Source organism: Pygoscelis adeliae, unplaced genomic scaffold, assembly GCF_000699105.1.
Source record: "Pygoscelis adeliae isolate BGI_AS28 unplaced genomic scaffold, ASM69910v1 Scaffold141, whole genome shotgun sequence".
NCBI lineage: Eukaryota > Metazoa > Chordata > Aves > Sphenisciformes > Spheniscidae > Pygoscelis > Pygoscelis adeliae.
Window position 1 is genome coordinate 5,411,324 of NW_008824231.1, and position 13,652 is coordinate 5,424,975.

General features: G+C 38.2%; 1 protein-coding gene across 1 annotated transcript in view; it reads left to right on the forward strand.

Annotated features, from left to right (window-relative positions):
* The window catches only part of CNTN5 (contactin 5), a 284,657-nt gene that overhangs the window by 245,781 nt on the left and 25,224 nt on the right, over window positions 1-13,652 (forward strand). The window contains exons 17-18 of the mRNA XM_009334878.1: window positions 4,403-4,473; window positions 7,618-7,852. Coding sequence (XP_009333153.1) covers window positions 4,403-4,473; window positions 7,618-7,852 — 306 coding nt within the window. The remainder of the gene's footprint in view (window positions 1-4,402; window positions 4,474-7,617; window positions 7,853-13,652) is intronic.

The window sequence follows — 13,652 nt, forward strand, 5'->3', positions numbered from 1 at the left end:
CTTGGGGAAGAGTGGCTGGAAAGCTGCCTGGCGGAAAAGGACCTGGGGGTGTTGGTCGACAGCCGGCTGAACATGAGCCGACAGTGTGCCCAGGCGTCCAAGAAGGCCAATGGCATCCTGGCCTGTATCAGAAATAGTGTGTCCAGCAGGAGCAGGGAAGTGATCGTGCCCCTGTACTCGGCACTGGTGAGGCTGCACCTCGAATACTGTGTTCAGTTTTGGGCCCCTCACTACAAAGGACATTCAGGTGCTGGAGTGTGTGCAGAGAAGGGCAACGAAGCTGGTGAGGGGTCTGGAGCACAAGTCTTATGAGGAATGGCTGAGGGAGCTGGGGTTGTTTAGCCTGGAGACGAGGAGGCTGAGGGGAGACCTCATTGCTCTCTACAACTACCTGAAAGGAGGTTGTAGCGAGGTGGGTGTCAGTCTCTTCTGCCAAGTAACAAGTGAAAGGACGAGAGGAAACAGCTTCAAGTTGCGCCAGGGGAGGTTTAGATTGGACATGAGGAAAAATGTCTTTCCTGAAAGAGTGGTTGAACATTGGACCAGGCTGCCCAGGGAAGTGGTTGAGTCACCGTCCCTGGAGGTATTTAAAAGACGTGTAGATGTGGCGCTTAGGGACATGGTTTAGTGGGCATGGTGGTGTTGGGTCGATGGCTGGACTCGATGATCTTAGAGGTCTTTTCCAACCTTAATGATTCTATGATTCTATTTATTCAGAAGAAACAATACTGGATTTCTCCGCTTTGATAAACACTAAAGAATGTCCTTGTTCCCCAGGCACATGGATCCTATGTCCGGGAACAACGTTTAGTCATCATACTTGCGTATTTGGTGCAAGTGCATCTCCATGAGTGTCACTGCCGAGAATTAACAACTTAAAGATTGGGAAGTCACTAATTGCATGGCAATAAACTTAAGCTATGAGTGAGTAAATTCAGATATAACACTGATATAAAGGTGATGCTGCTGAAAGGGTTGCTAATATATATCCTCGGTGCCTGTCAAAAAGTGTTTTCTTTTAATAGTTTTCTTCACTTAACAGTTACTCATTTCAAAATGTCCCCCTTTGTGTATGTTCTGCTTTGGTGTAGTGCAGAGGAAATTTATTCCTTTGACACAGTTATTCTTTTAATGGTTATTCATTTAAGAGAGTTTTGCTGTGTGAATGTACATTTTAGTTTGGTGCAAAAGAAATTCATCGTTTTGACAGTTTTATTCTTTTAACGTTTATTCATTTAAATAGGGTTTCAGTCTGCAAAGCTGTTAACAAGAAAACTCTAGAAAGAGTAAACTGCTGGTTAAATAAGTCCATCATGTTGGATGTTTCAAAGGAGTACAGCATACTCTCTTATCACTAATGTGGCACCTACATAAAAACTTAATTTATCTTCATAACTTGACTAAAAAATATCTTAGGCAAGAGAAAAATGGGTGTGAAACAAGGTTCAAATATGTTACATTAGAGATGGCATCATAATTTTTGCATGCTAATTAACTGGCAGATGATTTTTTATCTGCATCTTTTCACTGTAGAACATTCATCCCAGTGTTACACACTGATTGTTTTTATTCTTTTTTTTTTTTTTTTTAAACCAGAGGGCAATTCCGCACCATTCCATATTGTGTAATTCTGTTTCTGAAAGGAAAATATGAGTAATTTTTTGCCATGTAAAGATTAGGTCTTAGCGGAAGGAAGGAAGGAAGGAAGGAAGGAAGGAAGTCAAAGGCATCATGTTTGCCAGATGAACCCAGCTTTATTGAAGAGAGATGTTTCACACATTAGAAATGTCCCCTTATCAGTCTGGTAAGAACCACAGATAAAAGGGCTCTTACCTCATTTCCAACAGTGTAAATCAGAAGAAATTCATAAGCTTTGCATCATTTATGAGAAAAAACAGAATCGGGCTTATGTTCTCTAAAGGGGAGTACAGAGTTCAAAAAGACACTACACAAATGAATTCTGAAATCTTATGTGAACTTCCAGGATCTAATAAAAACTGCACTTTCCTTGAACTTAATCTGTTAATGATCAACACGGGAAATAGAGAGGGCTGTGTACATTTATTTAAATGTATTTTTCTTTGTATAGTTCAAAGGCACAGTGCTACTCAATAAATAAGCTAAACAGCATGCAATAAGGCCTTAACAGTTAATGCCTCACAGTACATTTCTCCCAATGACCTATGTACTGCTGTAAGGAAGAAAAGAGAAAGTTTATATCTTAGGACATATTTAATCGAATAAAGAATGCAAGTGTTACCTGCTCACAGTAAATAAACTCAAGATATTAGTCATTTTAGGAACTTCATTAGAGGCACTAAGTAAGATAAAAGAAATTATACAATTCCAATGAAACAGTTAAGATTTCTGAAGTTTTACAAAATAGGATAACCCAATTCACACTGATGATGATAGTTATAATTTCTTTTAAAGAATTTTATCAGCTGCTCATATGTGCTTTTAAAGCCATAAAGTTGGCAGCCGGTCACGAGCGGTGTTCCCCAGGGCTCAGTATTGGGGCCAGTTCTGTTCAATATCTTTATCAATGATCTGGACGAGGGGATCGAGTGCACCCTCAGTAAGGTTGCAGACGACACTAAGTTGGGCGGGAGTGTTGATCTGCTCGAGGGTAGGAAGGCTCTGCAGAGGGACCTGGACAGGCTGGATCGATGGGCCCAGGCCAGCTGTATGAGATTCAACAAGGCCAAGTGCCGGGTCCTGCACTTCGGCCACAACAACCCCATGCAGCGCTACAGGCTTGGGGAAGAGTGGCTGGAAAGCTGCCTGGCGGAAAAGGACCTGGGGGTGTTGGTCGACAGCCGGCTGAACATGAGCCGGCAGTGTGCCCAGGCGGCCAAGAAGGCCAATGGCATCCTGGCCTGTATCAGAAATAGTGTGGCCAGCAGGAGCAGGGAAGGGATCGTGCCCCTGTACTTGACACTGGTGAGGCCGCACCTCGAATACTGTGTTCAGTTTTGGGCCCCTCACTACAAGAAGGATGTTGAGATGTTGGAACGTGTCCAGAGAAGGGCAACGAGGCTGGTGAGGGGTCTGGAGAACAAGCCTTATGAGGAGCGGCTGAGGGAGCTGGGGTTGTTTAGCCTGGAGAAAAGGAGGCTGAGGGGAGACCTCATTGCTCTCTACAACTACCTAAAAGGAGGTTGTAGCAAGGTGGGTGTCGGTCTCTTCTCCCAAGTAACTGGCGAAAGGACGAGAGGAAATGGCCTCAAGTTGCGCCAGGGGAGGTTTAGATTGGATGTAAGGAAAAATTTCTTTACTGAAAGAGTAGTTAAACATTGGAACAGGCTGCCCAGGGAAGTGGTTGAGTCACCATCCCTGGAAGTATTTAAAAGACGGGTAGATGAGGCGCTTAGGGACATGGTTTAGTGGGCATGGTGTTGTTGGGTTGATGGTTGGACTCGATGATCTTGGAGGTCTCTTCCAACCTTTAATGATTCTATGATTCTAAGTCTAAGGGTACCTTACAAGCAGCAGTCTGCTGCAGCAAGAACTGGGCCTGAGAGGCTGTGCTTGGCAGTAGATGCAGGTCTTGATATAGCATTGCTAGGCACAATTTATGGCTATAATTTTAAAATTAAAGTAAACATAGAATGGGTTTGCCAGGGAAGTGGTTGAGTCCCCATCCCTGGAGGTATTTAAAAGACGTGTAGATGAGGCGCTTAGGGACATGGTTTAGTAGGCATGGTGGTGTTGGGTTGATGGTTGGACTCGATGATCTTGGAGGTGTCTTCCAACCTTACTGATTCTATGATTCTATGATTCTATGATAATGGTGGCCTCAGTTGTTACAGAACTGTGGGTAGTACTGCTTCTAGCATTTTGCAAGAAATTATAAGGGGTGTTTAAGGATGGTTACTTTAAAATTTCTAAAAATTTACTCCCTGGTAAAGCATGCAAGAATAGATTTACAAGAACTGAAACATTCTAAATCACTAATGACCTGGGAAATAGTAGAGACATATTATTTATGCTCTAAGATTTTACCTGAAGTCTGAAATATGTTAGGTTCCCTGGCATTTGATTTTGAGTTGTCTGTTTGAAAAATACAAATGTTAACAAGATAATTCCTTTTTTATCTCTTAGATGAGCTGTACATTGAAATTTTGACTAATCTGCAGAAGACATAGTGCTTAAGCAGCTTTTTCGTCCAATATTATTTTTCTTCTCAGCTTATGCTTTGTTCGAGTTTACCAGCTTGACTGTAAAATTCTCTGAAATGAAACTTGAACAAATTTTGTTTACCACAGAGTGCTATGTTTGTTATTTCTGTTCTGATTTAACAGCCTCATGTCTTCTGCAGCAACTTATTACTATGGGGAAAACTTCAATAACTTGGACATTCTGTTTTGGTTTGTTTTGTTTTTTTCCTTTTTGCTCACAGTTCCAAAGACACCTCCAGCTAATGTAAGTGGCAGAAGTGGAAGGCGACATGAATTAGTAATAGCATGGGAGGTAAGGGACTTTTCTGATTAAAGGTTTTGTTTCATGTTTACTTCTTTGAGGGCAAAGTAGAGAGTACTGTACTGGGGTTTCCTTACAGCAAATCTTGGCAAAATATGAACACAAAATACTGTTCTTTAAATCTGTTCTAATGTTTCAAAGTAATGTGCATTTTCATGTGGTTTGAGTAGAGGGCATTATGGTGAACCTAACCCACCTAGCAGCAGCTACAAAGTTGCGCTAATTCATCAGTCTTTTCTTCCCGATCTATCCTGATCTACTGCTTGGGTTGATTTGACTTTTCTGGATCTTATGTAAATGCTACACCAGATGAAATAGTAGATACGGGAAGAGAAGGAAAGCCTTGTAACTTTTTTTAATCTTAAATTAAGAAAGAATTATTTTTTAAAGTATTTCATGAAAATATAAAACTAAAGACCTGAAATATATTTTGAGAAGATATTTGTGATGCAAGATGCAACACAGACGTATGACCATGCCAGTGGGCAATGGGAGGAGTGGGAGTTGCCTTCTCTGCTAATCATAAATAACACAGTAGAACAGAGACATTTCTTGAGGAGTTTTCAAAACTTCTAGATTTATCATGAAGAGTTTCAGATTCAGAAAATGTACGTACATATATATATATAAAAAAAAACAAGAAAAATCCCATCAAATGAAGACATGGCGTTTTAATGAAAAAAGTTTTAGCCTGGCCAACTTAAGGACAGATTCAGATAGTAAGAGACACACAGAATTCTGACTAACTGCTTAAAATGGCAAATTTTAGGACATCTGAAGAAGCTGTCTTCTGTTGGCATGACTGCCTTCTTCGACACCAGCTACCTGAGGCAGCTGAGACAGGGCTGATTTCAGTCTGCTTTGTAGTTTAAAACTATAAACAGCAGCGTCTCTCCTATTGGGAGAAAATTTCCTGAATCCCAAACAAAAACTTCAGGTGGCTAGAACTCTATCTGATGTAAACTGGCCTAATGCCAATCCCTAATATGATATATTAGTATGTAGCATTCATATTAAGTGTGTTTGTAGTGTTCTCCAGGTGACTGGAGTGGGACTGGGGCACTACTGGAGTATGTTATATCTCCCTCTCTGTCAAAGGTCAAAGTTTTCTTCCAAAAGAAACCAGAGACCCATGGGTGTCCCATCCTGCAGTACAGATACAACAGACAGTTAAGAATTAGCAATTGCCATAACATAACTTTCAGTATATATTGACTTTTTTTTCCACAAAAGCCAGCTGATGCTTCTTCACTTATAGCTAAGGAGTACAAACTGCCAATAAGGCAGAAGGTGTCGATCCTTCCCCCCTGTTTCTGATTAACTCATTGTTTCCATCAACACCTAGTGCTGCTCTTCCTGATGTTAATACTTTCAGCACACTATTGTTTCACATACCTCTTAAACTGCATAAAGTCGTTAATCAAATTAAGATTACAAAAACAACATGGCATTTCATCTGTGTTGAATATAAATTGTGAAGTGGGCATGTTTACATTTTTTTATTGTTTGAAAGATTGCTACCATTTCTAATTATAGTCACTCTCTTCAAGAAATGGTAGAAAGAACAAAACACACAAAAACATGCAATTAAAAGTAAGTGTTGAAATTTCTGCTATAGAACTAATCCTAGCACATCGGATAACACTCCAACAACTCACTACAGACTACTGTGCTGTTTGGTGTAGCCACTGCATTTCCATAAGGCACAACGACAGTGTAAGTTAGCATAGCTCCAGCACAGGCAGTCTGTATTTTTGCAGGATCCAAAAAGGTCTTATTGGACTTACACAGGCAATAGGAAGTCAACAAAGTGCTTTGAAGTCTGAAGAGATACTGAGATGGTATATGGGTCTCTGGGAATTCAGGAAAAGACTAACCTACCTAGGCTCCTGAATTATACTTAGCAGGTTCAAACAAAATTTTATTCACACAACTTTAATTCACAGACTGTGTATTTAGCATTTCTAGTGAAATCCAAGGGTTCTGCTACTTCTCTTGTATTTCTGGCTTTTTTTATAGCGACTGTCTACTGCCAACTCCATAAGTATTGCAAAGAGATGCAAGGCTCCTCCTTTCCAACTCAAATCACTAGATTATAAAGTCTGTCTTGTTTTTGCCTCCCCTGCCTTTGAAGTCATGATTATTTTTTTCTTTGATGCACAGTGCACAGCTTCAGAACGATGGGTAGAAAATGGTGTCTGCAAGTGAGGTGCCTGGTAATCAGACATTCGCTTGCAATGTGGAGGGGAAAGGATTCAGTGTGCCCTGTGCCCCGCTCTGATTGACGTGTTCATTAGCTGCAGAACTAGCATGGGCATTTCAAGAGAGGGGGTTTAGACACCCTTTTTCGGCATTTTCCATAGGTCTAATATGCTGACAGCTGTTAAACATAACCTAATTCCTAAACTAGTCCATTGACTTTATAAGAAATGTAGGCAGTAAATTAGCATGAAAAATTCCATTCCTTGAGGTTTTGCAGTGCTCAGCCTCTCAACAGATAAATCCCTTTGCTGACTGCCTGCTTATGACAGATGTGTCCCAATTTAAGTGGCTAATTTCACAGATCCTCTGAGAAAAGCAAATGAGACTTTTTTTTTTCACTGAGACTCAGTTCGAGAGTTAGAACATTATATCCTAAGTCTCAAATTGAACCCTAGACTTGAACCCTAAGACTTGACACCCCATTTGGATACAGAAATTAGACAGGCTGGCACCTAAAACCCAAGAGAGTCCCACTGTAGTGTCACTCACATCATATTTTAGGAGCCCTTAACAACATGGTGCTCTATATTTTTAACAAGGTCACTGGAAAGGGCTATTCCACTGATAGACCAATGGTTAAAGCATTAACTACAAAGTGGGAGATATTGAAGAAAAAATCTTTCTGAGCCCAAAAGCTTATTCAATCCTACTACAGTGACCTAACTATGGTGATTAGGTGAAGAAACTCTCTTACAAGGTTTCTCTTCAGAAGAAATTCTCCCTATGTGTTCCCAGGCATGATAAGTAAAATCCTATAATGCAACTGTAAGCAATCACCCTCACACAAGCAGCCAGATTATGGTCAGCCACTGAGTGGCTACTTTCTAAATTAGTAAAACCACATCTGATCATTACCTGAACTTTATTTTTTAGCCAGTGTCAGAAGAGTTTCAGAATGGAGAAGGATTTGGATATATTGTAGCCTTCAGACCCAATGGAACACGTGGCTGGAAGGAAAAAATGGTGACATCTTCAGATGCCTCAAAGTTCATCTACAGAGATGAAAGTGTGCCACCTCTGACTCCTTTTGAGGTGAAAGTTGGTGTTTACAACAACAAAGGAGATGGTCCCTTCAGCCCTATTGTGGTCATCTGCTCAGCTGAAGGAGGTCAGTTCAACATGAAGTTAACTTGTATGTTATGAACTATATTAAGCTATTTTTATATAATGTGTCCTATTATACCATGCTTTTTCAATCTTAAATTTCAAAATTCTTTGCAGAAGTGCTAAGTAACATTAAACATGTTTTGCAGAGAAGGAGATGAACTAACTTGCCAAGGTTACCCAGGAAAAAAATCTCTTTTAATGAAGGTTCATCCCTAATATGAAATCTGTAGTCATAACTTTAAGCTGGGCTGCTCTAACAATGAGCAAAGAAAGGCTAGTATTTTCTAGTGTTTCTGAGGTTCATGATACTTTTTTTGATGGGCTAATCAGACAACAGCTCAAAGTGTAAATAAATTTACTTATGATGTTAATGGATACTAAAAGTGCACAGAATGCAATTTTGTTCTTATTTTTATTAATTTTTTCTATTAGTTTCTCTCTTTTTCAGTTCATTAGTATAAATGTTCTGAATTTATGTTAATGTCCAAATATTCAATGTAGTTATAGGAATAGTTCAGAAGAACAAATGAAAAATATTTCTTGAAAATTTCTATGACAACTTGATATAACCCCTAACAGTATTTTGTGGGAGGGGAAAGAAAAAAAAAAAAAAAAAAAGACTGATTTGTACTAGTAAAAGAAGTTGTTCTGTACTGACAGGAGCCAGTGTACGGAAATTTCCGTACACACAAAAGGTAAATAAATGTTATCCACAGGACTATTTTGAGCAGCTCAATTACTGGAAGTCATATACTTCAGTTCTTCTTTACTATACTATCTTTGAGTTATCCTGCTGTCTCCTCTTAAGAGAATAAAATAGAGTCCTAGTACAGATGGGAGAAATTTCATCCTACGTCTACAAAAATGTAGTGTGAAGATAATGGTATTTCATGTGAAGCTGGAAAACATTAAATGTTATTCCATATTAGCCCACAATAAATGTGTAATTTTGGAGCCATGATATGCAGAGATTATCTACTACTATTCTCTCACAATAATTATAGAGGTTGGACATGCTGTTTTTACTAAAAGCAGTTCCAGTAATTTGTTTGTGTTCCACTGTTTGAATCAGCATTACCAAGTATTCAAATTATTATAAAAACAGTTACAGTTTAAAATGTAAAAATTGCCCAGTACAACTTGGACATTTTTACAGTTGAATTCCCTGTTCCTCAATGGAAAATGATACTGTGAGACCGGTGGTGATGTTTTTATTATTTAACAATTTCATAGTCTACTCAGAAAGTTCAATAAAAATAGAGTTTTGCAAGGGAAGGGAGGCAAAATCTTAATTTTTTTTTTTTTTTAAATAGTAAAATCTTTTTAACAAAAGCTGAATGCTGAATTGTAGTAAGTAGTCCTTTGCTTGTTATTTGGACAAGACTGGAAATGGAATAATCAGTAATATATAAATAAATTTTTCATACATTTCTTTTAAAATATGAACTTTACAAATTATCTTAATAGAATTATTAAAATTAACTTTCTTTCTATGCTCCCAGAGACTATCTCTAGAAACCAACTTTTCTGATCATAATTCAGTTACTTGAAAGTACCTACCCATCACAGCTTTGCTAATTCAGTCTCTGTATGTGTTCTGAACATTATACTTTCCTTTGGTAAGAGGAATTCCATAGGGCTAAATATTTTATAAGACTTATATTTGAGGAAAAAATATGGGATGCTATGACAATACAGTGCAAAATAAATTTATAAAAAGCTTTTCTCCAGAATAACCCTAGGTGATATACTGAAAACTTAAAGGAATAATGAAACAGTTTATTACAGCTAAATTCTGGGCAATATGGAGACTGAGAACAATAGACATTTCAGATTGCTATGAAAAAAGGGGGAACTGGTTTTGAAAGAGGCATGGGCTTTCACACTTAAGGAGCTAAACAACTGAAGGCACATTTTCTCAAGGATTTCTGTTGAAGAGGAGATATTAAATAAAGATTGACAGTACAATATATTATGGTCCTAGGGCTGAGCCAGCAAACCCTTGCTTTTCATCACACACTCAATTCGCTGCTCTGCAAACTTCTAGAATAAAGGCCTAGGATAAAATTATTAAAAGTTAAGGAAACTTTATGTTACATATTAAAAGGTTCCCCACATCTACAGATGGATCTACAATTGTTTACTGACATAACAAATTTGTCTGAGGAAGTCTAAAACCTGTTGCCTCTGCTAAGCACACAGAAAAAAAACAAGAGTTTGCATAGGACAGGTTCTGGACAAAGAAGAAATTTCTCATTTATTAAGAATGAATGCATCTCTCCCTTCTGTATGACTGTGCATACTGTGTGCTCTCTGATCTACACTCAGAGCTCATTTGTGGTGGCTCTGAGTTGTGCCTAAGCAGGCAGCTTGGCAGGTGGTACTGAGTAAGATGTTCCCCTCTGTGAACAAACTGACTGCCCTTTGATTACATAAAGTGTCTCTAACTGAGTCAAAAGGCTTAAAAAAGTGACCTTCCAGTGAGTAAAGAATCCCAGAAAACACAAGCAAAACACTGAGCGCTTTTTCATAAGTAAATAGAGGGGCTAATCCTTTTATCTCTGTCAGGTATTTAGAGGATAATATGGTACCAATGGTTACTGAGGGATCAATTACGATGATTACCCAAAGTTGAAGGGGGGAAAAAAGCCTGGCTGGTTACAGATGTTTTAAGACATTTCTTCTCCTTCATTGGCCTTTTGACTTCATAGGAAACATCACCAGGATACAGCTCATGTGAGAGACTATCCAGGAGCTAAAGATGCAGATGAATGTAATGGAGGAATAGAGAATAGAATGGAGAAGGAGATAAAAATGTTGTACAAAACTAGCTGGATAACCCAGGAGGAAAAAAGGCAAATGTGACCCTCTGGAAAAGATGGTTAACGCAGTAGAAAAGTTTGAGGGAGGAGTCTTTCCTGGAGACCTTAGGAAAGGAAGAAAGCAAACAATCAGGGAGAGAAGAAGAAAAAGAGAGGTCAGATGTTTCAGTGAAGTAAAAGAGATGATGAGAGCCAGGGACCAGTTCTGAAGAAGGAATGAGGATGATACACAGAAGATGCAGGGTAGAAAAAAAAGATGCACAATTATCTTCAATAAGATAGACATGTTCCAGCACCAGGGAAAGACAAGCCTGAACCTTTCATAAAGGAACTCTTTAATAAGAGAAAGAGACACCAGAGCACATGAAGAGCACAGCAAGTTAGGCTGCCTGCCAGAAGAAAGGTTGCAATGTGCAGGCCTGAGGCTGAAAAGGAGCATGAACAGGGCAGGGAGAGATCTTCTGACTGTACTTTCTGCCAGGAAAATAATGGTATCAGATTCATGCTAGAACATACTGAAACAAAGTACTGAACTTCAGTGCAGGCACAGATTATTTTGATCATAGAGAATAAAAATTGCAAAGGCACAAGGTATTGAAAATAAAACAATGAACAAAAGCAGTGTTAAGCACTGTTTGTTTTGACATTTATATATTCTTTGGAGTTTTTTTCTTGATGACTACATTCCACTTAAGTACTGAGGGGCTAAGAATGCCAAGACTACTAATATAAATTTTCAGTATCAGGGAAATCATATGCAATGATTTGATCACTATGTGTGGTTTTAATTCACTGGAAGGGGAAAACTGGTGGAGAGCAATGGAGGAGGAAATAGGAGAGCATAAAGGTATGATTGCAAGAAGATGGAAAAGGCTGTACTGATAAGAGCGATGGCCAGGTAGGCTTGTTTCAGCAAACGTGACTAGATAAAGTATGAGCTACATAGGAAAGACAAAATAAAAGTAAAAATTGTTGGATGTCATAACATGCTGATGATGTGATAACATATCAGGAAATACAAAACCAGTGTTTGGATAAAACAGAATATCCTTGGGTTCCATGTCATTTTGGAAAAGGGCAATTAAAGCAACTGGGAGTCGAACTAGAGGTCAGTTGCTCATAGCCCTGATCAATTTGGATGCTGAGAAAGACCTTTCTAATTTTAGATAAATATTGCAAGACACTGTTATTTATGAGAGAATTTAGCTGCTAGGAGTAGTTTGGATAGTAAATACAACTAATGACCTTGTGTTCCAGCTGTGATTATTAGCAGATTCTTTATCCAGTACTGACTAACAGAGAAGAAATAATGGTACTATAGTCTTGTTTTGATGAATAATTAAGACACTATAGAAAAGCTGATCATAACAAATAACAGTGGAAAGAGTCATCATTAAATAGCAGGAAATTATTTAATAAGGTGGAATTAACAGTTGAGACTAGAAATGAAAGTGTTTTGGAATGTCTCTGAAGTTTGGAATGTACCTGAATTTATACTGCAAGAAATGGTACATTTCTAAGGCAGTACATTACATCTGAGGATCTAGAGATGTATCCACTAAAAGATATCCAGAATAAGTAAAAAGCATACATAATAAAATCCAAATAATGAAAAGGAGAAGAATAACAGAAGTATTGCCAAAAATTAAGGTGAAAAAAGATTTTTTAAAATTTAAGAAAGTATATAAAGCAGGAAAAAATGTGAAGTAAATAAGGCATTGATATTAAAGATAATCAAGGAATGGACCAACAGTAATGAAATACTTTATCATTTATTTTGAATAAATAAGATGATATAGACAGGATAGCTAATAAGAATGTGAAAGTCTGCAAATTTTTACATCTGTAGTGAAAACTTCTGGTATTGTCAAGTGTTCAGAAATTCAACCCTTTCCAATTTAAACAATGCAGAATTTGGTGTTCAGATGTACCATAAATGAAATTTAATCTGTTTTTCTCTTCATGACTGCCATGGATAATGAGAGCTAGTCCCTTTTATATGCTCAAGGACCTGGGGCAAGAATTTTTCCATCCCAAAATAATGAATACAAATAACACTTGGCAAAAATAAATTTTAGTTAATCTATCAAGAGAAAAATAAAAATATTTCTATGTAAGTGCAGAAAAAAAATAACTTTACCACCAGATTTGCAAAAGGCTTCATGGCTACTGGCAGAATTTCTTAAGGATCGGTCTTAGATCATATATATTTAATATTCATAATGCTAATAGAAGAGCTGGTTATGATATTGCTGTTACTGCAACTTCAGGATGCACTGTCAATACAGGGAAGGATCTGAACAATACATAGGAAAAATGTGAATTAGAGGACTAGAAGAAAAGGAACATGAATGACATACAGGTGCTAGGTCAAGTACATAAGGAGTAGTAACAAGCCAGTCCATTACAAAATGGGAACCTTATAGCTAGAATCCACACACAACAAAGACTCAAATGTTTTAATTTGTATCAGGGCATCATTCTGATAAAACTATCACAAAGCTTTGCTAAAATTTATCTACAGTTCTGGTTGCTCATGCCTAACAAAGGACTCAAGATGATACAGGTTCAGAGGACTAACATGTTCATCAGGAAATAAGCGGAAACTAGAAGAGCTTGTTTCTTTTGTCCTAGTAAAAAAAGGCTGAGTTTGGCTAAGATGCTGTCTGCAAATCAGGGAAATTATTAGGGATGGTGAAGAGCAATGATGTTACATCTTGTCGTGGTTTAACCTCAGTCGGCAACTAAGCACCACGCAGCCGCTCGCTCACTCCCCCCCACCCGGTGGGATGGGGGAGAGAATTGGAAAAGCACAAGTGAGAAAAAACTCATGGGTTGAGATAAAAACGGTTTAATAATTGAAATAAAATGATAATGATAATAATATGATAATAATAATAGTACACAAAGCAAGTGATGCACAGTACAATTGCTCACCACCCGCCGACCGATGCCCAGCCAGTCCCCGAGCAGCGGCCC